This window comes from Pseudoliparis swirei, chromosome 24, assembly GCF_029220125.1.
Source record: "Pseudoliparis swirei isolate HS2019 ecotype Mariana Trench chromosome 24, NWPU_hadal_v1, whole genome shotgun sequence".
Lineage (NCBI taxonomy): Eukaryota > Metazoa > Chordata > Actinopteri > Perciformes > Liparidae > Pseudoliparis > Pseudoliparis swirei.
This window is the reverse complement of record NC_079411.1, coordinates 6,999,892-7,023,676: the sequence shown is the minus strand read 5'-3', so window position 1 is coordinate 7,023,676 and position 23,785 is coordinate 6,999,892. Positions and strand designations below refer to the sequence as shown.

Below are 23,785 nucleotides of genomic sequence, written 5' to 3'. Positions count from 1 at the left end.
GGCGGATGGATGGACAAAACTCGAGCCGCCAGCTAATTGGTTTTGAAGTAGTCGGGGCTTTGACTAAAGGAAACAACGGGAGCTGGGGACCGCTACAGCTGCCACCGCTCAGTACATCAGGTCATGTTTGTGTTTGCATATTGGACGCATTTATAAGCAAACCAAAAGCTATTATCGGTTATGAATGATTCGTACTGGACAAACTTAAGGACCGTTTAAATTGCGACGGGCTCATTTTGGAGATTATCTCATTTAAATGGGATTAAACAGCCAGCGGGATTTCATTTTGGTGAAATATTTAGCTGTGGAAAGGGTTAGCGACACAGATTAGAACAAACATACTTATCAATGTTTAGAAAGTAACCAATTAGGAAATCCGGTGCATAAATCAGAATCGGTAAAGATCGGGGCGACAGTGTTTATTCTTTTTCGCAAAGACAACAAAAGGCAATCTGATGATCAGATAAGTCGCCAGCTGCACAGTTCTCCATCCGGAAAACAAGACGCGATCACTCATCGCTGCGGTCTATGTACACTGCAGCGAGAGGAGAGGATGTGGAGAAAGAAAAAAAAAGTCTCGTCTTTGTCTCCATCTTAACTTTGGATGCTTTCTCTCTCCATCATCCCCGTTCAGTCCATCTCCCCCCCCCCCACCCCCCCTCTACCGCTCTCTCTCTCTCTCTCTCTGTCTGTCTATCTTCCTGCCCCTCACGTGTCATGCATTTCCGAGAGCCAGTGTACTCTAAACAGTTATGTTCTTGTTTCCTATGGTCATGATCTCCACTGACGTGCCGGAGTCCCATTTCCTTTTGCAGCCCTGCGTGCACACTCGCAGCGCGGCCATAATGTACATAAAACATGCACGCGAGGCGGCGCCGACATTGAGCAGACCTCGGCTTTAACACATGCATTACATTCAGTATTATGCATCATAATTGTGATTTAAGTCTGGAATGAACGTACACAAGTAGAGATGAATCGGACTGCCGCATGTTCTCATGCAATCATTTATTTAAAAGAATAAAAAATGCGATATGCGCATAAATGTCCTAACTGTAGTCAGCATAGCGGCTGTATGCTCAGAGCATAATTAATTGATTCCTTGGGAGGGTGATGCAGTTGCAGTCCAGGAGAAGGCTCAACGAGAGGCCTGCTGGACCGACTGGACAATGAGCATAGAGCTGCAATACACGGTGTATTAACCAACTAGTTAATAAACTGAAACTGCACTCAAGGCCCTAACATTTGATTTTTTTATTACCAGGTGATTCATAAAAAAATAATTATATTATTTTTCGTAATTAGGCGTTAGAATTGAGAAATTCCTGTGTTGGTCATTTGAAGTGTTTGCATTTAAGTTGGAAGTTCCGTCACGAATTTCAGTGCAACAAGCAGAATTTAGGAAAATCTGAGAAAAAACAATCATTAACAACAATTAATAAAAAATAGTTTGTATCATTATGAAGCATGAATGCCAAACACTTACTGGTTCAAGTTTCAGAGATGTTATTATTTACTTGTCAGTTTTTAAGCGCTGTAATTTCAGGCTTTGGTTTGTTGGTCGGACAAAACAAATCGATTGAGGTATTATGTCGGGCAGAGGAATATTGAGATGAGCAACTTTTGCCAAGAAAAATGTAATAATTGAAAGAAAAATAATCCTGATATTAATTCAAAATAAAAAAATAGTTATAGAATGTAATGTATAGTACTTACTCATCCATTACATACAATGCTGTCTATCTGATGGGGATAGTGTTTAAACTACATTTCCTTGAATAATAGCAAACCCATCCTTACTATATTGTGTCTGTGTATCATTAGTGGATGAGAAGCAAAAGCCTTTTCCAAGTGTTCTGCTCTGGCTTCTTTCCCTCAATAGTGCGCTGGAGAAATGACATAGCACAAGATAAAATAGTAATGCTAATATCAATAGTTTGTCCATTACAGGTCAGCTAACTGTCCAGCAGAACAGTTACAAAGCTGTTCTTTTTCGATCTCACAAGGCCGATCAATACGGGGGCATACTGTTTCAATTTTGCCGGCATTGATTTTCTCGATAGCACTCCAACCCTAAAGCATTCGTCTTTCTGAAGGAAGGAAGATTTGATTTACTGAAGAAAAATTGGAGTGCACATCACAAAGATTTTTCGCCGGGCGTGATTGTGACACGCCAAAAGATGGATGTCCCTTGGCTGGGAAGCCTCTAGCCTAAGGGCGGCCATTAGAGCAGCGGTGCTGCAGAAAATGAGCTGCTTATGTGTGGGAGGAGGAGCAGAGGGAGAGGAGTCGGCGCTCGAGGTGTGTGTGTTTTAGGAGGACTAGCTGCATGTGAAGATTGTTGGAATAAACCAGAGATAAAAAAGGCTGCTGATGCTGGCTTAAAAGGAATGACGACAAAGTAGGAAAACGGCAGAACTCCAGAGAGGAAAGCGAAACCTCTTCATTTTGAATAATGCTTCCATCTGCCTCAAACTGATTGGCTACACCAGGAGATTGTCAACAGCAGCTCTGGATTTTCGAAAAGTGTGAACACTGGTTCGACATCGCACTTCTCCAGCTGCAGCCACCATCCTTCTACTTCCCTCGCTTCCTGCATCCAGAGTGAATTTCCATGGTACATTAGTCAGCCTATTAGGATGCAATGAAGAGAAGGCATGAGAGGGGGGAAAGGAGGAGGAGTGCGGGTCCCCGGAGACCGTGAGTTGGCGTTCTCCATCATCTGCCCTCATCTCCACTCTCTGCCCGCCGACTTTGTCTAGGTGTCATATGCATGAAAGATGATTCCTGACCCAAATAAACACCGCATTGTTCTGGATGCTCAGTGGATGCAAGCTCAAAAGGAAGAGGGGAAAAAATAAAATAAAATGTGATGAGAGGGGGAAAAATGACATCTGCCAGTTGTTTCATTTGTGGCCATCTTGCTAGGTGTTCATTTACTTCTTTTTTTTGCCTTTCTCAAAAAGACAGCAGGCTGGCGTGTTGAACACCTGAGTCTCAAGGCACCGGGACAGAAGCGTAGAGATGAACAGGTAGTCGCCCTGTCTGCCTGGCTGTGGATGCGTCTATGACTCGACACCAGATGACAGACAAGGGCACAAAAACGATAGATACCACAACTGTCTGGTGGAGGGAATCCTCCCCGGACGGCCGGTGATATTACTGTAGTAGATAGTGGAACAAGAAAGGGCAAAGGACAAGGAGTGGGAGAGGAGGAGAAAAGAAATTGCATGTTGAGGGGAAGAAAAAGAAAGAGAGAGAGAGAGAACCGCAGACAAAGCAGGGAATGGAAAAGGGAAAATCACCTCGCACCTCTGTTCTCCGGAGACCGGGGCCGCTGTAAGCTGGATATTAAGACACAAATTGCATTCAGGCGGGTCACACCGTGTCAGAAGATATTAGATGCCTGCTGTGAGGAAACAACAATTCCCATCAGCTTGTGAGAAAATAATATTTTCATTTTCAGACTCTTTATTGAATGGAAACTTTGGGGAATACGTTTTTATGGCGTGTGAGCAGGCAAGCAACAAAAGGTCGTAATCATCGCGGCGTATTGTCTTTGTGTTCCTGGATTTCATTTCCACAGCTGGAGAACGCCTGGCGCCTCCCCTCCCATTCGTATTCACAGGCTGGGATGTTGCTGCCTCACACTTTGTGCTGGTGCATTTGGGGAATTAGGGAACAAACATCTCTTCTATTAGGACGCTTGCAGGCATGCAGGTGTGTGCACGAGTAGTGTGCACGAGTTGTTTCCTGCCCCCCTCCCCCTGTCCATCTTTTCCTTTAACTTGTTCTTTTTGTTTGGAGATTTCAGCACCAGATGTTTCTCCGGTGCCCGCATACCACGGGCTCTGGTGCGTAGCTGCACCACCTGACCTTCACAGTAATTGACCAAAAATATTGATGTAATGGCACAGGACTGATTGTGATTTATTAAAAGAGCGCTGCAATCCCAGGCCCAGTGCCAACGGCTCTCTGCGCCCATCGGCAGCCATTAGGAAAACCATCAATAGCGCAACGGCATAAAGGGCCAGTAATGGGGGCCTTTTCTGGCCAGGGCTCATACAACACAATCTCCATAGTAAATAGCCTGGTGTGAGAACACATGAAGACTAATAGGAAGAAAGAGATGGAAGTAGATGCACCATATCCTGATATACGAGGGGAAAAAATAGAAAACAAAAAAAGGCAGCCAGAGATCGACTCTGATCCAAGAGCAAAATAACCCTCGCCAGACGAGTCTCTGGAGGGTTGGTTCAGCCTAACAAGCGCGAGCCAGCGGCCGTCTCTCCAGCCCACCATTACCCACTACCTGCACAAACAGCCATCATTAGGGAATAGCTGCATCGGATTCTGCTGCCTATTTGGCGAAACAAACACGGAGGATAGAGTTCCCTCTGTTGTTAATGGGAGCAGAGCTGTTTAAATGGCTTTCATCTCCCTCTCCAGTCAATGCATCATTCAACCCACAGCTGACATTTTCACCTTTGCAAATCAAATTTAATCAAAGCCATGAGTATTGGGGGATGAGAAAGATTATGATGAGATTAAAACCATTACAGTGGTTTGAATAATTTCAAGGCTGAGAGAAATGACATGCTCGCACACGGGGAGAAAAAAACTAAACAGGTGCATCCTCTTGATTAAAGGGGTTTCTGTGCAAGGCTCACTTACATATGGGGAACAAAATATAATGATGATAAATGAGACAAACAAAAGGATTATTTGTCTTTTTTTTTTACATTTACAAAAATCACAATATAATATAATCAAAACGTGTACGTAAAATGCAGTGTGTGTGTGTGTGTGTGTGTGTGTCACCATTACACTAAATTCAAAATTATTTTACAAAGTGAAGTTTAATAACAACCGTACTTTCCTTTTTGCTTTGAGACTTGTGTTTTACCTTTTGGACGAGCTTCCCCAGGATCCATGTTTGTCGGTCAGGATGTTCACTATCTTCTGGATCAGCTGCGTGGCGGTCATGTGGTCGCGGTACTTGGCCGCTCGGATCAGGTGGTCGCACATCTTCTCCTCGTCGCGCTTCTCCGCTGCGTACTGAGCGCAGTTGGACTAGGAACGAGAGAGAAACGGAGCGTGACACATCCCGGAAGTGAAGGCATCACGAGCGTGTACGAGACTGAATTATACGACATGCAAATTGAAACGTGTGCGAGTATCTTGTGGAACATATGTGGGAAAAAAACATTCAATGCATACACACACAGAAACTCCACTCGGAGTCCACCCGGAGGAAAAGCGTGGGGTCATTTCTGTCCTCGTGTCATGTTGATTAATAACAGTGGACACGCATTTACGAATGCCCTCCGGCACGCCAAATCACATACCCACAATGCACAGGGAGGACATTTTTCTCTGTCGGAATTTGTTACCGGAATGGGCCTTTGAACTCTGCGGCGATGGGGAAACTAAAACACCTTCTGAGAACAACTACTAGAATTTTGAGACAGTGTTTTGATTTCCATCTGGTCCAGAATCAATTTCAAACTCACTTTGCGCTTGTAGCTTTAAAAGTATCATTTCAAAGTTAAATTTGTATTAAGAGGCGAGCATAAGAAAAGGGACGGGGAAAAAAAAAAAACTAAGAACATGCTCTGTATAGTGACATCATCAGGCTGCTGCTGGTTCCTTTCTATGTTCCTCTTCATGTTCTCACAACAGCAACTAAAGCAAATGGCTTCAGGACCAAAAGCTCAATTGATTATTAATGCGTCTTCAGTTGTATATTGATGTTCTTATCAAATTAACCTTAAAATAACCCATTGGCATTAGCCCAGATGCATGGCTGAACAAGTGCGACCCGCTTTTCCCAAAGTTGCCAGTAAAGCGCTTTATAATGGGTCCTCCTCTTCAATTTGAACGACAACATTTCATATCAGACAGAAAATCTATAGGTATAAATCAAATTAGAGGGGCTTTCCTGCAGGCCACTGGGCCTTAATTATCAATCTATGTCTCTTTGTGTGGCATTAATGTGGGCCTTGACCTTCCAGCACGGTGACCTGGGGAACGGCTAAATAAAGGGAGCACGGAAAAGGACATTTTAGTAAAGGTTTCAAATCTTCAACCAGAGAATGCTTTGCCGTGTGTGTGTGTGTGTGTGTGTGTGTGTATGCGAGTGTGTGTGTGTGTGTGTGTGTGTCGCATGTCCATTAATCTTGATCAGTGGTAAGTGAGAGGCTGGACCAAAGGAAGGGAATGAGAGGATCGGGCTTTAAATGATACAATTCTAAATGTTAAACTTTAAACAGAAAACTATTTTTGTTGATCTAGAATAAAGAAATACCTGTATGTATCAACAATGTATAAATTGTAAAAATTCTCTATTTTGCCAAAATAAATGGCCATGTGGATTTCCGTCCTTTAAACAGATATTAGTCCTCCTTTAAAGTCCATTCCCATCTGTCCCCGTCTGCAGTACTAATCAACAGCGCTGGGTTCAAACTCATAACCATAAACAAACACTTCATCACCTGTGTTCAGCCGGCCCAAACACCCAAACCCGCCGCGCTGTAATGGGATTCTCTCATATCCAAAGCCTAAGTCGACTACGGCAGCAAAGGCCAAATTCACAAAGCCACCCCTAAAATAACAACCCCCAAAAAAAGCTGAACACACCAGTTGCGCCTTTAAAACCCGACGTCGGGTTTGCTCGTTAAGTGGAAAAGACAAGTCACCGCTAATTCCCGAGGTCATTCCGTAGATGTGAAGTCAGAGAGTGTGCAGGGGTATTATGAAGGACTTATTATGTTCTGCTATTATGAGGGTTAAAGCGAAGAACCAAATCTCCCAGTTGGCACCGTCGTGCATTCGCTTCTCTCCAGGTCCACGGGATAAAAGGGCTGCAACGGAGCTTTTGGGGTACTTTCAAACAAACTGTTCTTTCTTTCCTTTCAAAGAATGTCGAGGAAACATCAGAAATACATTAAAAAGTATCGGTTCCTGTTTGCAATTAGGAGCATGCCTTCTTTTTCTTTTCTTTTTTTACTAAAGCGGTCAGTGGGCATATTTGTTTTCAAGAAAACCGCCATAAAAAGACACGCTGGGAGACAAGCGTGTCTTTGTTTACCAAGTTAAAAGAGTGCAGCTGAAGAAAAGGGATGGCAGACTCCGAGCCTCCGCTAACTTCCGACCCAGACGGCCAGCGGGGCACAACGCGCTGCCGGTGAGACCGTTATGACTTGCGACACTGTAATCATGGGCAGCGCCTTCCATTACACGGCCCGGCTGATCGCCGGGCGCAGCCGGCCGCGCGGGAGGAGGAACAAGCAGCAGCAGGACGAAATGATAAATGCTATTAAAATAGAGTCAATTACACTGAGTCGTGTCTCCCGCAATTCATCAACAGTTCACGTAAATAACTACGGATGTGTTTGGGGAGAGGAAGTGGACTGCTGGGGGACGAGACTGAGGAGTGGAGGGAGCAGTAATCGCCTGGGAAATCCCGTCGTGAAGAAGATGGCGGTCGCGCACAGACGGACACGAAGCTTTGAGACGCGTGACCGTCCGTCACGTCGCCAAAGCCCTGACGGAGAAGGAAACGCATCACATCTTTTTTATGTTCAAAAATGGTTGCTTTGGTTATCACTTTTTTTTTGTTGCCTTGCCAATTCTACAAATAATGAGCGGGGGGCGGGGAGTTTCACAACTGTGGTGTTGCAACAGTGTCAGCTTTATCCGAACGCTGTAGTTGTTGTCAGATGATGCCTTGGCTCCCCTCCTCCTCCTCCCCCGCGCTGGGTCGAGAGGGTTAACCAGTGTAATAGGCTGGAGGATGGAGGCTCATTACAAGGTATCAGCCCTATGTTTATCAATTAGAGTGACAGAAAAGGGTCCAGAGGTGGGTTTTGTGCCACAGTGAGCCTTCAACCTTCCGACTGACGGTACCAGGTTCTGTCGGGGAACGGGGAGGAAGAAACAAAACCAGCAGAGATGTTATTAAAGCGCTTGATTTGCAATCTCTTGACACTGGTGGCACATCAGGGCTGCGCGCCCTCCAAGGCTCGGCGAGAATCTCCAATTTCTCACATCCGTCGACAGGCACTCCCAGAGGGTTTCATTTACAAGCGGGCAGAAGAACTGTCCAGAGGAAGGCGAGGCATCAGGCTCGTCCTTGTCTGGTATCAAAGAATGCAAATATAGTACAAATAGATTCCTCCTGGATCACAAGGGAGGTCTAGGGAGACAAGACGGTGAAATGAGAAAGGAGGATGGGGGTCGGCAGAAAACAAAAGTAGACGTTGAACCAGTCTACCAATTGGTTTCAAAGAGATTCCCTTGCACTTGATCTCTTGGCCTCTAGTTTTCAAATTGCAACATAAAATGTCACCGGGGGAATTCAGACAATGGGCTCGGGCAGAAACGAGTGAAATGAAGAGGAGGGGGGAGAAAAATGAGGGCTTAAAAGTACAATGGCGAACAAAAGTCACCAAATGACAATGGCTGACAGCCACTTCAATCCTGAAATGATGCCCTGTCACGCCGCGCTCCCGAGTATTGATTTTTCTCTCCTCTCGGAGCTCAGAAGGGGGGGAAAAAAATAATCTAATCCCGTTGAAACCGATCCCTCGCTGCTGGCTCCGGCACATTGCTAGCGGCCATCAAGGTTAACGCAGGCGCAACACTCATCAAAGTATCTCTCCTCCTCCTCCTCTTCCTCCTCCCCTCACAGTCTGTGGCAGATCTGTAATGGACTGGTCACCAGGCTCAACTGGCAGCCTCTTCATCTCCTCTACCCAGAAACCGCTCGTCTCTGCAAAGCCGCACCCTGCTCACGCCACATCAGTCTGCGTCGCTGCCATCTTTTCGCGATGACTCCAGCTCGGCTTCAAGGTCATGCCACGGGAGGAATCGCTCTGTCGCGTGGAGGTGAAAAATAGTCAAATGAAGAGAGGACGCCACCGGATGAGCAATACACGGCCTCTGGATCGGCTGCTGCCTGAAAAAAAAAACTACTTATAGCGGAGAGATAGCAGCACGGGCGCTGAGCTCAGGAGGAATTTGAAAGGACATTTTTATCGACAGTATGAAATTTAAAGCAGTAAACACTTAAATGCATCACGCAACTAAACACGCTGCAACTTCTCTGCATGTAGAACATCATTGTAACAGACTTTTATATAGAGATGCAAGCCTTCACCTTCACTTGCTCGTGGGGAAAAAAAGAGAACGAGAACATTCCCAGCTGAAAAAAGGAGACCGCCTGAGGATGTGGAGGGAAAATCATATTTTTGGGAGTTAGCCAGTAACATAAGGGCAGAAGCTACAGAGGAGGTACCTGGGGACTCTAGTGCGCAGCAAAGTCAGCCGGACTGTTCCCCATCCGTCTTCTGGAACCCACTTCTCCCATTTGACCTCTTGGGGTCTTCAGTGAAACAGTCCGTGTTGTACAGGAAAGAAATTAATTAAATAAAAAAACCAAGAAGGGACCGACAGCAATGCTGAAAGAGGCCAACTCGCTTTACATTTTGACAAGTCTTGAGGAGCTTTTTGTTCGCCTCTTTTTGAAATTTCATCCATATTCTGACGGTTGTGCCAAAATACTATCACACTTATAGACATGTTCATTCTCTTGACAGCAGTTTTGCCCATAATGAGGTGCCCGGGCCTCCAGCCCTGCTGACATGCTACATTACAGCTGCGACAACTACATGACAGCAAGTTGGTGGCAGCCATCAGTCGGAGCGCTGTGACTGATGTGGTGTAAATAGCCTGTGGGAGTTGAGGTTCTCTGGCTCTCTGTGTGTGTGTGTGTGTGTGTGTGTGTGTGTGTGTGGTGTGTGTGTTGTGTGTGTGTGTGCGTGTGTGTGTGTGTGTGTGTGTGTGGTGTGTGTGTCGTGTGTGTGTGTGTGTGTGTGTGTGTGTGTGTGTGTGTGTGCGCGTTTGAGCAACATTTGATTACTTCTGCAACTATAAAAGTAAATCTCAGGTTTTTATGGAATCAATAAACTGATCTGTCCGCCCGGGTTATGAATAAATTGGGATGTACAGTAACAGCTCAGATTAAGTTAGATCCGGAGCTGACCCGACCTATGACATCACAATTACATTACAGTGGACTATTAAAGTGCATCCCAGGCTCTCTCTGCGATACTCAGCTCTGTGATGCACACACTCCCAGAGACCAGGGCTATGATACTTCAACATAATGAGCATCAGCTCAATGCTAATGTCATTAATGTGGGGAAAGCAGCAGATCGTTTTACAAGCTCAGCCGAGGGAGGACAATGACGCCGAGCACTAATTAGCCACTATCGTCTGGCTTTCACAGGATCTCTCAGACAGTCAATTCAATTACTCCGTAGAACAGCAGAAGATGAATCAAGGGGGGCACAATAAATAATATATATACACACACACACACACACACACAGACTGAGAAGGGATGGGTAAGAAAGAATAGAAATGACTTGGATCTTGCTCACTCTTGCCTATCTGGACCTCTTATCTGCCCTTGTGCCTCTGAGCCCACCACATTTCATCCCTAATGAACAGCCCCATAAAAAGAAGGAGTTCGATTTCTCTCTCCTCCTTTCTATCTCTTGGGCTCCCCTCTCCTTTCCCGCTCCTCTGGAAGATATCAGAGTCTATCATGTGGCGCGCGGGGCGGCAGCATCCGATCTGTAGATCTCCTTCACATTAAGGATCCTTTTAGATAGAGAACCCTAAAAGGTAATTGGATTTCCCGCTAGTTATCTTCATCTGTTTCACCCTAAGCCCAGTGTAATAACTTACTCTCAGGGCCAAAGATAACTCAATTCTGTCCCACAGAGAGCCAGGGAGAGTGTGAGAGAGAAAGCATATGTTACGGGTATCTAAATCCTCCATCACTGCCTTCAAAAGGATATGAACTCTGACAAGGAGCAAACATAAATTTGTTTTTATGTATTTAATCATTCTCTGTTCGTGTGCCTTGGTATTGCCGCGGCTGTGTAACTAGAGCAGGAGCTCTTAAAATGCAGAACAGTATAGTGAGATTATGTTCTGGCAATGAGCGCGCAGATCCCCACACGTCCAGTGTAACAGACTATGAAGCTCGAGTCATTTTGGAGGCCTGTTTTGAGGTTTCGCTCACAAAATAATAACCAACCTTTAGTGTCACGCCAACACAATACAAAGAGGACGACATCTTCCAAAAAACTGCGAAACAGCTGAAAAATATTTCAAAACCCATCCACCCCCGCTCTCGGGGGGAATGTTTCATTGGCCTGTTATGTTTTATTGTGGCAGTGCAAAATGAAACCGTTGGCTCTCGCAGGCTCAAGCAGAGCTTGTGTGGGGGCAAAAATCAATACAGCAATATCAGAGCAAGACTTATCAGGGCTTCACTTATTCTCAGAGGTCACGGAGGAGCAACTGCATTTAAGTGGGGAATTCAATTGTGAAACATAGTTTGGGATGCGCTGTGCCGCGTATCTGATTAAGGCCGGCTGGAAGGCTGCAGCGGGAGAGCAAGTTCCCAATGACAAAACACAACTAAACAAAAGTTATGGCTTTCCATTTGTTGTGGATTTGCAGTCAATTCAGTGACATCTCATGGAACTGATAGCGGTGCTTCATTTGGAATTAACAACCCCTGACCCGATAGCACTGCACACCGTGTTGTGCTGCTCTACGCCCACGTTCTTATACTTATATATATATATATTTTTTTAAATTATAAATATGACTGTAGAAAGCCAACATCCTTTGTTTCTATTCTTTGTACTCTTACCAAATAAGCAGCAAGACTTTTCATGTCATGTTTTCGTGCACGTTGGTCATCAGATAAATAACTGTACATTCACGAAAGGTTTATGTAATAACAGGACTGGAATTATATTAGTTAAATAGCTTATTGTTATGTCCAACTCCTGGTATAATAAATTACACACAAGTGTATGACGGTCTAGCTTTTAGTATCCTTTGTACAGAAGATTCAGCTCTAAGAAATCTGGTACAACACACAAACCGGATTGAAAACAATCCCAAAAAAAGCTAAACAGCCAGTTGGATTTGAAGAAGCAGGGACAGTCAGCTTGATATGTGCAATGCTAAACTCCTGTAAGCCAGGTTAGGAATCAGGGACTAATGCCGGGGAGTTTGAGAGATGGAGAACCATCCAATGCAGCGCAGGGCGAATTTGTATTGCTGCCAGTCAGACAACCGACTCAGAGCCCCGTCTGTGCTGCGCCTGCATGCTGCAGGCCGGTCGAACCACAAAGACTAAACACCTTTTCATAAAGTGTGCCGCATGGATAAAACAACTGCCACAACAACCTCGAATATAATCACGCTCCTCCAGTCTGTGTTAATAGTGACGAGTGGAGATGATGTCAGATGAAGTGGAGATGATGTCAGACGGTGTGCAAATGACTGACTCCCAACTTTGATGTGCAGGAGTTGCGCCCCGCCCCCCACCCCTCTCATCGACGTCCAGCACTCTTGATGGATTTTACGTTACCCCAAAGTCAGAGAGACCCTTCATTGAACCTTTAAGAAAAAATAAAAGAAGGGGGAAAAAAAAAAATCACATTTTACTGCAAAGAGGGGGCCTAGGGCTGAGGCGGTGGGTTCACACACAGTCAGCCCTTCAGGCCAGCACCTCTCAGGTCTGTCGGCAGATTTTTAGTGCCGTCGGGTTCCTGAGAAATGTGGGAGGGAGGGATGGCGGAGAGGGTAGGATGCCATATTCCTGTCACGGGCAAAATACACCCCCAGCGGGAGCATCGTGGACAGGATCTCCGCAGGAAATTATTTTGGTGAGATCCAGAAAGCCCAGGGGAGGGATGGGGGCAGAGTTGGACCGGAAAACAGGCAACTAAGGGTGCCCATGGGTCATGATGGGGTTGGCCCGGCAGCTGAATGGCAACATTTGTAGGAAAAGGAGAGAGAAGGGGGGGCTTCAGGGGCAAGCCTGCATTTAGACGGTGAGGCACGAGGATAAATTAACACTACACAGTGTTTGGTTAGTGATACGTGCCAAGCGTGATCACCAGTGTGTGTGTGTGTGTGTGTGTGTTCACGATTAGCGCACGTTCAAAGCAAACATTTACCCTCCAGCTTTGCTGTGACAGACCTTCAAGCTTGATGGACAAGTTCTAAGTCGTCGTTGGATCAGAGCCACTGTGCTCTCCCTTCCGTGTTTTGATGAAATATATTCACTGACAAAGCATACAGTGGGAATATCAAACTATGAAACCTTTCTATCAAAGGAGTCCTAGTGCAACGGGCCTAAAGCTACAACTGGACTTCATTGTCCGAGCCTCGAGTTCCTGTGATCTCACAGGAGGAAATGTGCTATGACAGATTGTGTTTGGTTAACATTTCTTTCTTGGTACGGAGAAGAAAAAAGTCTGGACTGGAATCCTTCAACCGCCTTATCATCCTTCATTCTCCCAACCTGCAATTAAAGTTTAAATCTGTCATTCTTCATTGATATATCTTTGAATCCATCTGGATGAAAGAGTGTGGAAAAAGAGGTTTTGGACACTCTTGTATTGAGAAACGCTGATGACTTTTGTCAGCTCGCACATGCAGTCCCATTTACTCACTTTATAAAATCATCTTTTATGGAATCTCATTGCCTGGTGAGTTTGACAGGATTCCGGCGACACAGTAAAACCGCTTCACGAATGCAACACTTCATGCTTCGTCGACGAAACTTTGTTTGAAAAGTCACAGATTTACGCTTAATGTTGCAGGATAGAGCTTCCGTTTGCGTCGACATTTGCTACAGCAGGCAGCGATCCCACATCCTCAACATTATTATGGTTTGGAAAAGACCGTAACATTGTTCCACATCTAATGACTATGACGTTTGCTTCCATAATAAATTGTCCGTGCCTGAGTTGCCAGTGCTGTGCAGTATCTCACCTCAAACTCTGCATGTTTATGGATGTCTTCGGCTCGCTGCCGGCTCAGGATAAATTCAGCTTCATTAGCCACACGAACCAGGTGGTCCTTCATGGTGTGGCTCAGCAGCCTAGGCAGAGGGGAGACGGACATCAGCTTCCTGGAAGACTACATTATGGATTTACAATTATTTTTAAAAAAAGGTATTAGTTACACGGAATTAAATCTTTGTCAGTCAGAGGTGAAAATGTCACATTGCTGCTTAGCAATGTCATAAAACCTTGAGATTCGTAAAACATCTGCTTAGCACTCTGATATTGTGTAACCAAGAGCCATGTAATATCCATAAAATGGTGATAAAGAGCCGTGGAAAATAAGCAGAAAATCGAATTTGAGAACAAAATCCAAACCAGATAGATCCTATAACTGGGCTGCAGGTGCCAATTGATTTGTTAATGATATGCATCTGACAAGAGGGAGGGTCTCTGCCCGTGTTGCAACACGCGTAGACCACCTCCCTCTTCTTATCAGCGTTGATGAAACATGCATGTTTCGCGTGTGTGTGTAGGTCTAAGAAACCTCTCTGCAGCCGTAAAGGTCAGGACTGTGCAAAGTGGAACAATAACAGACCAGGGGCCAGCGGGGGGGGGGGTTGACTGTGGGGTGGGGGTTTATGGACCAGGGGATGACTGTAACCTAAGACTGCTGTTTCAGCACAGGGCAGCAGGGGAGCGGAGGTGCTGGGGCCTCTGCCGCCTCTCTGGCCCTGTCGAGGCCCCGCTATCAATAACCAAGCCGCTGCCCTTCTTTATGGCGCCCTGTGCTCAAGACTGTACATATGGACAAAACAGACATCTCTGAAGACATTATGAAGATAAAACAGTTGCATTCAATACTTCTACTACCACATAGAATACCATGTAATACCCGCTTGACCATCACACTGACCAAAGTGTCAAGAAAACACTAGTAACCCAGTCATGGCCTATCATTATTTATTATTATAGTCTTTTATTTTGTATTTCCCATATTATATAATCAATAAAACTGATGTGACCCACTTTTCACTCAGCATAAGAAATGAGTATTTTCCTAGCTATTGCAGGTGTAGCTGGAGGGACAGTGCTCTTTTTAAGTCAGATAGTACAGAATTAATTTCCACCAAAACAATTCTTTTACGTTCTCCTGCACACAGTGTCCATTCCTCTTTATCTACTTTCTTGCGAGAGTCAGAAAAGAAAAAAACATGAAATTACACAAAACCTAATGAGGGTGGACTGTTGCGTACAGCAACCAATCTGGATTTAGTCAAATAAAATGACGACCCGCTGTAATTGGTAGGTTGTTTCAGCTAATCTTGTTGTAATCGTGTATAAATGACCCACAAAGCGACAGACCAGAACCACATGCGCATACAGAACTTTCACGTGGAACCCCGACTTAAGTTCTGGTTGTGAATCCTGTCCTCAACAAAGAACCCATTGGACTGCTGTACTTTGCTCGTCTCATCAGCACTAGTGTGGATTAGCCTCTGCTGGTTCTAAAAGCAGAGGATCAATAATGGAAGAGTGGCTCTCTCAATCTGAAATTGATGAGTTTGAGACTAAGAAGAGGAAGTGATGTGGGAATGAGAGCGTTTTATTGGGAAGAGATGGGGAGGGCTCATTTGTCGGGCTAATTGAAAAAAATAGACAAAATAAAAAAGGCAGCGGACGACAGAGGAGATGATTACAGGCAGATAAAGGCTCAACCAGAAAGCCATGAACTGACAGAGGGACAGCATGACATCAAGAGCGATTTCCCAAGTGTCACAGAGGAACCAGCGATCAGAGCCCCCGTCACCTTTTACCTAACCTCTCCGTTCCCCAAATCCCTCAGGGAAGAGCCCGTATCGCAGGGCTATTCAACTTCAGTAGCAAGTGGGCCGAATAAGAAAATCACGGGGGGTGTGAGGGCCGCACAGAATATTGATCAAATAATGGCTAAAAATGAAAAACAGTAATTTATATTTCCACAGGTAAACAGTCACACACGAAAATGCGTCGGTATTGTGTGGCAAAAGTGTTGCGAACAAGCATCACGATAAACATGTTTCAAAGTGTAAATATCCGCTCAAGGTAACCAGTTGTTTCAGATCCCAAACCAAACTGTTCCCATGAAAACATAAGAAATGTGACTTAATGGATCAATATATAAATTACTTGGAATGACACTAATATCTGGTGGCGCAGCGCACAGACTGCGCGTCTTTGAGTGCAGACTCCTTTTGCGTGAAAGGGATCGAAACCAGGTCAGGCGATCTTTTTATTTTTATTTTTTCGAAAATGTATTTCTTCCTCCGTGGCTGTGATGCACTGCTCACTTATACAATCGTAACCGCCGACATGGATATGAACGGTGGCTTGAAGATCTCCAGCAATATGTTTGTGAATGTGTGACAAATCTGGTGCGCGAGACAGAACCCCGCTGCAGACGTGAAGAGAACACAACGCACGCGCAGGGAAACCAGTAGGTCTGAAAACCAGTAGGGGTGTAACACCGGCAACCAACACGGGTGCGTAACATAAAGATGTAACCATACAGGTTTGGTTGAGGCAACAGTGAAACTCAATGGCTCTGGGTTAGATGTCTCAATGTATAAAAGAGGCGTGTCCATCAGTTTTATTTTTTCTTACCAAGCTATACTGATTTGCAGGCAGTCTTGCGGGCCGTAGTTAAACTCAAACGGGCCGCATCCGGCCCGCGGGCCGCTAGTTGAATAGGCCTGCCGTATCGAATGGAGCCTTGAACTCAAGGATCGTCCATCCTCTCCCAATCTCTTCCAACAACCCTCCCGATCATTGATTGTTGGCCAGGATCTTGAATAGCCACCCTATCACAATGGCCTGAGGGGCTGTGACGCGAGCCAGGAATGGTGAAATTGGAAAGTGGCTGATGGGAAGAGGTTGGAGAGATAATGGAGAGCGAGCAGCAGTCGGCATGTGAGAGTTACCCACCTGCCTTCGTTGACCAACTCGATGAAGGCGAGACCGGCGTTCTTCTGGATGGAGTTCTGCCATTCCTGCAAGCAAACACACAAAACGTCAACGCCAGCACTGAAATACCGTGACCAATTTGCAAACCTACATTGTACACATGGTCCAATGAATCTCTGATCAAAATAGAAATGCAGACTATTACTTTAAAAATAGTCAAATAGTTTTCCCAGTATTTAAGTAATAAATCACCATGATTTATTTTTATTGACCAATTCAATTGAATTTATTTTGAATAACCCAATGTCACACATTATGAATTTGCCTCAGAGGGCTTTACAATCTGAATACGACATCCCTGTGCCAGGACCTCACATCGGATCAGGAAAAACTCCCAAGAAATAGAAAAAACCCTTTCACAGGGAAAAAAGGGAAGAAACCTTCAGGAGAGCAACAGAGGAGGATCAGCAGTCCAAAGCCCAACAATATTTAGTTTACAATTAAACAAAACAGAAAAAAAAGCAAGAACTTTTTGAGAACAGGAACTGGGAAATGTTTGGCATTTGGCTTGAATAATAACATGTATTTCTAAAAAGTTGCAGGTTACTTTGAAATCGACTGATTAATTGGTCAAATTCAGTTAGAAACCTCTTCAAACGAACGGCGACTCAGTGGAATAGAAGCTTTCCCGCCACCGCGGGTCCCCACTGTCGTCTAAAAAGCCTCACCGACTGCTTTCGCCAGCATAATCAGCTGGCAAACTGGTGGTAGAGAGTGACAGAGCTGTGTTGATAGAGCATGTATCACGAGTAAATACACACATTTCCTCCTCTTTGACTTGCGTTATGGTTCAAGGTGTCAAGTCTAAACAATCCAACCGCAGCCGCGTGCGACTTTAAATCCTCAATTGCGAAGGGACAACGAGAGAAGGCAAACTCGGCGGTCATCGTCTCTCATGTTCTGTTCAATATTTCAACACCTTCAACACAACCGTCAAAAGAATAATAAAGCAACAAGGTCATGGGGGCCTGTCTGAACCTCAGAGCTCCCCCCCCCCCTCCTTCTTCCTCTCTGGGGAGATGGAGAAATATGCGTGAAAAACCTCAAGTTAGAGCCCTAAACTACTCACGAAAAGAAAATCATTAATCACCACATTGCACATTATTCGGCTTTTCTCAAAATCTTGTCATTTGTTCATAAATGCGTTAGAATAATGTCAACAGTGGTGAAAATGTTTATTTTTATTTTTTTTAATTAAAAGATATTTTACTCTTTAAGAAATTCTCCATTTAATAAAGTGCCGGCAAGACGGATGTTAATGGAGTTAATTTAATTCAGCTGCAGAAGGCCTCTGAAGTCAAAGCCCGGTAATGTGGACGTGTATCACACACGCTGCTGTCATCATCTGGAGCTGATGGAGGAAACGCGGTGTTTATGCAGCGACTGGCCTTTCAGTAAACCGAGAGCCCACGGGGACGAGGGGATCAGCGCTACGAGGAGGAAGGGAAGATCCATTTACAAGCATTTCTCACACGTATCCAAACACAGTTGTGTGTACACACACACACACACACACACACACACGATGATGATTCTCCAAAAGCACACAGTTGTTTTCTTTTCGCACAACAAATGCAAAACCATCAGAACCAATCACGCACCGAGGCAATGGGAACCATATTTCCGAAAGGCCTGCGCACCGTCACTGCGTAACCGACTGTGCGTCACGCGGATAACAACCTCACACTTAACCTCAAATTCAAAACAGCTTTTTGTCCTGAAGGACCCGATTGGCATCGAGCGCGTTTGCAACGCACTCCGAATAAAGAGGGCACACGGGGAATACAAACGTCTGGTGTTTTTCAGCGGAGGACTGGCGGAGGGTTTTGGGGGCTGAGGCTCGCTGAAGAGGAAGTGTGTGCGAGCAGCCTCGAGAGCAGCCTCGGTGCCTTCTCGTTGAAGCACAGGCTGTAGTCGGAGGACATTAACCATGAGCGTGAGCCCGTGGCGGTGGGGATATCCCAGACCGGGCCAAGCTGCGCTCTCTGGATTTCAAATAAACATCACAGGAAGTGAGGCTGTAAATAGAGTCATCCTCTCTGGAGAACTAGAAAAGCAAGAGACATTACATTTCCTTTATGAGATTCCTTTAAAATATACTTTTTGGGGGATTTTACCCAGGAGTCTTAGATTTTAAAGCAGAACTAAAAGCGTCTTCAGCTGAAATAAAATGATTACCGCACAGCTAAATTAGGTTTGGAAGGGCGTGCGGGTCATTGGCATCTCGAGGACACAGACAAAAGGCGATAGCAAGACTAATGGTGTCATTATGGGCTAAGAAATGGCTGCGCTAGTTGAATTAAAAAAGCAATGACCCTGATCTGAGGGACATCTCGCGGTGACAAAAAGGAAACCGAGACAGGTCAGTGATAGAATATTGGATTTTGGCTGCCCTGGTCAGCGGTGTCACAGCTTTTATGGCTGCAATCGGGAGCCAGGACCACAGCGCTCCTGATGAGAGGATACAAGCAGCCATTTGTGACCTCTCACCTTTAACCTGACCTCCTAACTGATGATAGGACAGAGAGAGAGGGCTGTCCTTTGATCCCGATCGGAAATGAGAGAGTTTAATATAGCTGGAAGGGGCCACGCTGTGTGACCGTTCTTTCTCATGAATGCCCGCCTCAATATGAAGTCGACACGACAGCTCTATTTGGTCTGTGTTCCACGACGCTGGCATTGAGTCTAAACACACACGCCATGCGCTTCCGTCATTACAGCTGATTATCCATAATCATCATCTAAATATACCACTACCACTAGTGAGAAAACACAGACCTCATGAGCAACAAAAAAAAGTGCCTTTCAAACATCGGGCTCGCCACAACACAAGGAAAACATTTTCCAACACTGAAGAGAGAAACGCCTCGGTTCTCCCGAAATAATAAATAAGTCGGTTGTGCTTTTCGGTGGCATCACTCATAATCACGGGTATTTGTTGATTTAAAAGCTACGGGAATACAATTTAAGAAGGGACAAAAGCATTAATCCTCATGTCAAATGTGTCGATGCAGTGCGGACAAAAAAATTATAATTTTAAACGGGACGCTACCGAGTGAAATGCACATGTTTGATTACAGAGAACAATAATTTAACAAGACAACATTCCTATAAATCTGACTCGATAACAGTTGGTGACATTTTTAACCAAATGTTTTTTCGGGGGAAAAGACCAGACATGAAACAGTTTTTTGAAGTGCAAAGCGACCGCATACCAAAAATAACCAACAAAGAGCCCATGTGTGCGGATGAGTAGGAAAACATTTTTTTTTTTTTTACTATGAGCTATGAAATGTTATTCCTCATTGTCCTTCTGGCTGATTGAAGCAGACGTTAAGTAGTTTGTTGATGCGGCTTTGTCTGAACAACGTGTGTGTGTGTGTTTGCGCGTGTGGCCAACTTCACACCGGTGTGTCGACTCCAGCTCTCGACAGTCCACATGTGTGTTCAGATGTTATCTGCTTAAAGAAAAACAGACTCGCATTGGTGTTTGCGTGATCAAATCCACGACAGAGGGAATATTTACTCATGTCAAAATATTTATACTGCGGGGCCCTCAAAGAACTACATAAACTCACACTTACAGTAACACAAAGAGTGAAACTCACCCCTGAACAAACCAGAAACAGGTGACGACACTGATGAGCTGCCCATTAAACCTTTGTGCGAGTGGAATACATAAATGTATATAATATACGTCCTAAGACGGCAGTTCGTCATAAAACCCTTTTTTCAGTCTTTATCTTTGAACAAATCTGGTATTTGGTTCCCTTTGGCTTCATGTCCGTGTGTTTTAATGACGTGGCCGAACCAGAAAATCTTAAATCACCGCGCGGCCGCTTCGCTCAGAGTGAAACGGATCTTTATGTTCCAACGACAAAAAAAACCCCCGCAACAGAGCGGCGGCAAAGTGCAGCCTGCGTCGGGCCGCCGCGTCGAGGGAGCTGCGGCCGGGTTTGTGACGTTGGGATAGAAAGTTGGGGGTAGTTGCAGCCAGAGAGCAGCCGCAACCAATCGGTAAACATGTTGACCTCCGTTACAAAGAATGTCCTCCCGTCGGAAAAACATGAACACGCCGGAGAAGAGTTTTATTATTGTGGCGAGCCACAATTTGGTTTGCTGTAATCAGTACCTCATTGTTCTGGTTTTGCACAAGAACTGTAGATCTTGACGTTTTAGTACACAAGAGAGAATTTTGCATAACTTTGCGATAAAACGAAATACACAAAGCTGCAGTACGGACTGGTTTCCCAAACCACTAATTCAAAGTAAATCTCTTAATCCCTCTCGCGTTCCAGTTGCTCAAGTGCAGATTACATTTTACATGCGTTTCGAAATTAAACGGCTGGAAGCTTACTCCGAGGCCGAGATGAAAGAAAGCACGGAAGAGAACATGCTCCATGCTCTCGCCAGTGGCTCACAAATCATCAGAATCAAAGCATTTATGACAGCTCAATGTGTGGGTACAATAGCACGCGCGTCTGGTGTTGTCGTTCACCGTTTTCTAAAGCGACTCTCGTGCGACGTGCCAGCTATTGTCCAGGCGACAGGAAAGCAGCCGATCAAGAAGCTCAGTGGATGGTGGCTAATTGATTCAAAATCTGCATCATATTCAATCAGCCAGTAGCAGACCATTGTGGTCTGGGATCTTGGGTTTAGGAAGTCTACGCTTCCAACCACTTGGGAAAAAAATCTTAAAGTAAAACAACTTTTGCCCAGAAGTCTCAATAAAAGGTATGAATCCAACAGCATCTCGCTTTTTCCATTTTCTTCTACCTGAAATGACCTGGATGTTAAACCAGGGGTCACCGATTAGGACTGAACATCAATGTAAACCGACAGGACACATACGCCAACAACCGCTTTCTGCCCTGTCACTGACACGGTCATTACAAAAGGGAAATTGATCTCGCCTTCTAATAATATATTTGTTTCACTTGCTATGCGTTTCATTCTGATCATTTTCTAAAAGATCCAAATAAAGATTTGGGACAGAAATTAAGTTTATGGATGCAGGTGCTTGACAGGACATGCTGGTTGTCTTTCCAGTGTGTGTGTGTGTGTGTGTGTGTGTGTGTGTGCACGTGACAACAGTTTGTATGTTATAAACAGAAATACTGATTTCATCTCCTCACCCCAAGGCCTGTGCCATTCCTCCTCCACCATGTGCAACTCAAAATGTATCTTGTAATTCCTCTCAGCAGCATATTCCTTATCCTAGATGAGGGTATTGATTTAAATGCAGAGTAGTATCTCACGTTCTAATTTCTGTATCAGGACCAAATGGTACACGTTTGTCTTTGTAGCAAGGTTATGTAAAGTCATTAATTGGTTTTGCATGCACTTCTTTGCGTTGATAGAGCAGGTTAAATCGGAATTATTGAAGGGACTGTTGTGTTACAGTTCCTGCAAATTCTGAATATCATCACATAGCAGATGGAAAATGTGTCCGATAATAAATATGACGTCTGCTCCTCAAAGTGTTGGTACTACGGCTCACACAGACGTCATATTGTTACAATGAGAGAGGGGACGAGGCTGCTGGAGGGCCCCGTCCTGTGAGAAGGGGCGATGGAGCAGACGAGCGCCAATCCGAGGTCAGGATGACGTCATGACAATGTGGGTGCTGAGAGAGGAGGAGGGGGGGGAGAGTTGTTTTTTGGGTTTCAACCTGTTTTGTTGAGAGAGGACTCCCGCTTTGATTTCAATCGCATGCGAGCTTGTATTGTTACATGTGATCAGTGAATAAATCCTCCTGTTGAAAGAGAGAGAACGAGAGAAGGTCGTTGGCCGAGTTCTTCCGAAAGCTCTTCCAGACAACCAATTTTGATGCACGCCAACAGAACCAATGCAGGAATGAGGATTTGGAATCCTATGCATTTGATATAAAGAGCATGATGCATAGACTATATAGAAATTATCTTTCAAAGCACACCAATTTATTTTCTGAAAAACTAAAAACATATCAATGGACTAAATACCACAAACCGACTACAAGGGGTCCAGCCTACTAAGTTGAGAAACTCTTGTTTAACTCTACAAATAACTTGTGAAAAATCATTAGCTTTTTTTGCCTTTTTCTGAATACACACTTTCTGAATATGGTAATATGGTGTGCGTGCCATAATAAAAACATTACAATTGTCTTGTTGTGTTCTGAATGTAGACTCTTTAGAATTAAGACTCTTGGAGACTGAGGAGCCTCTGAGGCCGGATGCCCGGTGCTCTCGACCCCGGGATCAGATCACCAGCTGCTTTCCCGTGATTACACATTTGGTGACGTCTTCGAGGAGACGGCACCAAACCTGGAGGATGGACATCAGTTCACCCAAGTTCCCTCGATATGAGCCGTTGGGCTCCGCTGCTCTACAGGCGCTTCAGATTGTGTAAACTGATATACCTGCCCCCCGCAGACCCAGGGGACTAAGGGATCTAGGTTATTGATACAGACGTATATGAGGCCGTTTATTTTCCTCTATACTTTACACGTGTGTCAATGGATGTGTCCAGGTGACACTTCTAGGTCAATTTGTGGGCGGAAACCCACACATCACAAGGAGACACAATTGCATCTCCACACGCGGGTTTTGAACCCGGGTCCCACGTTTTTTACTTATTGTATTGGTTCATGTTGTTTACTGGTTGCTTGAGTAAGTTACACGGACGATGAGCTTACAATGAAGTAGGAGCAGGAATGACAGGGATTCAATGTCCCGTGTTTTGAGCTTTACGTTTACCAGATTAAAAAAAGGCAGGGAAGACTTTCCACTCCAGAGCCGAGCGACGGAGCCAGGATACAATTTTATCAGCAGGACGGCCAAGAGAGAATAGCGGGGGGGGGGGGGGGGAGGAACATAAGAATACATTCCAGGGTCTTATAACTTGGGACCTGTCAG

The 23,785-nt window shown here is 45.0% G+C and overlaps 1 protein-coding gene across 1 annotated transcript in view; it reads right to left on the bottom strand.

Annotated features, from left to right (window-relative positions):
* Nucleotides 1–23,785, bottom strand: part of lrba (LPS responsive beige-like anchor protein) — a 181,634-nt gene that overhangs the window by 83,988 nt on the left and 73,861 nt on the right. The window contains 3 exon segments of the mRNA XM_056409971.1: nt 4,907–5,073; nt 13,876–13,984; nt 16,851–16,915. Of these exon segments, the coding sequence (XP_056265946.1) occupies nt 4,907–5,073; nt 13,876–13,984; nt 16,851–16,915 (341 nt within the window).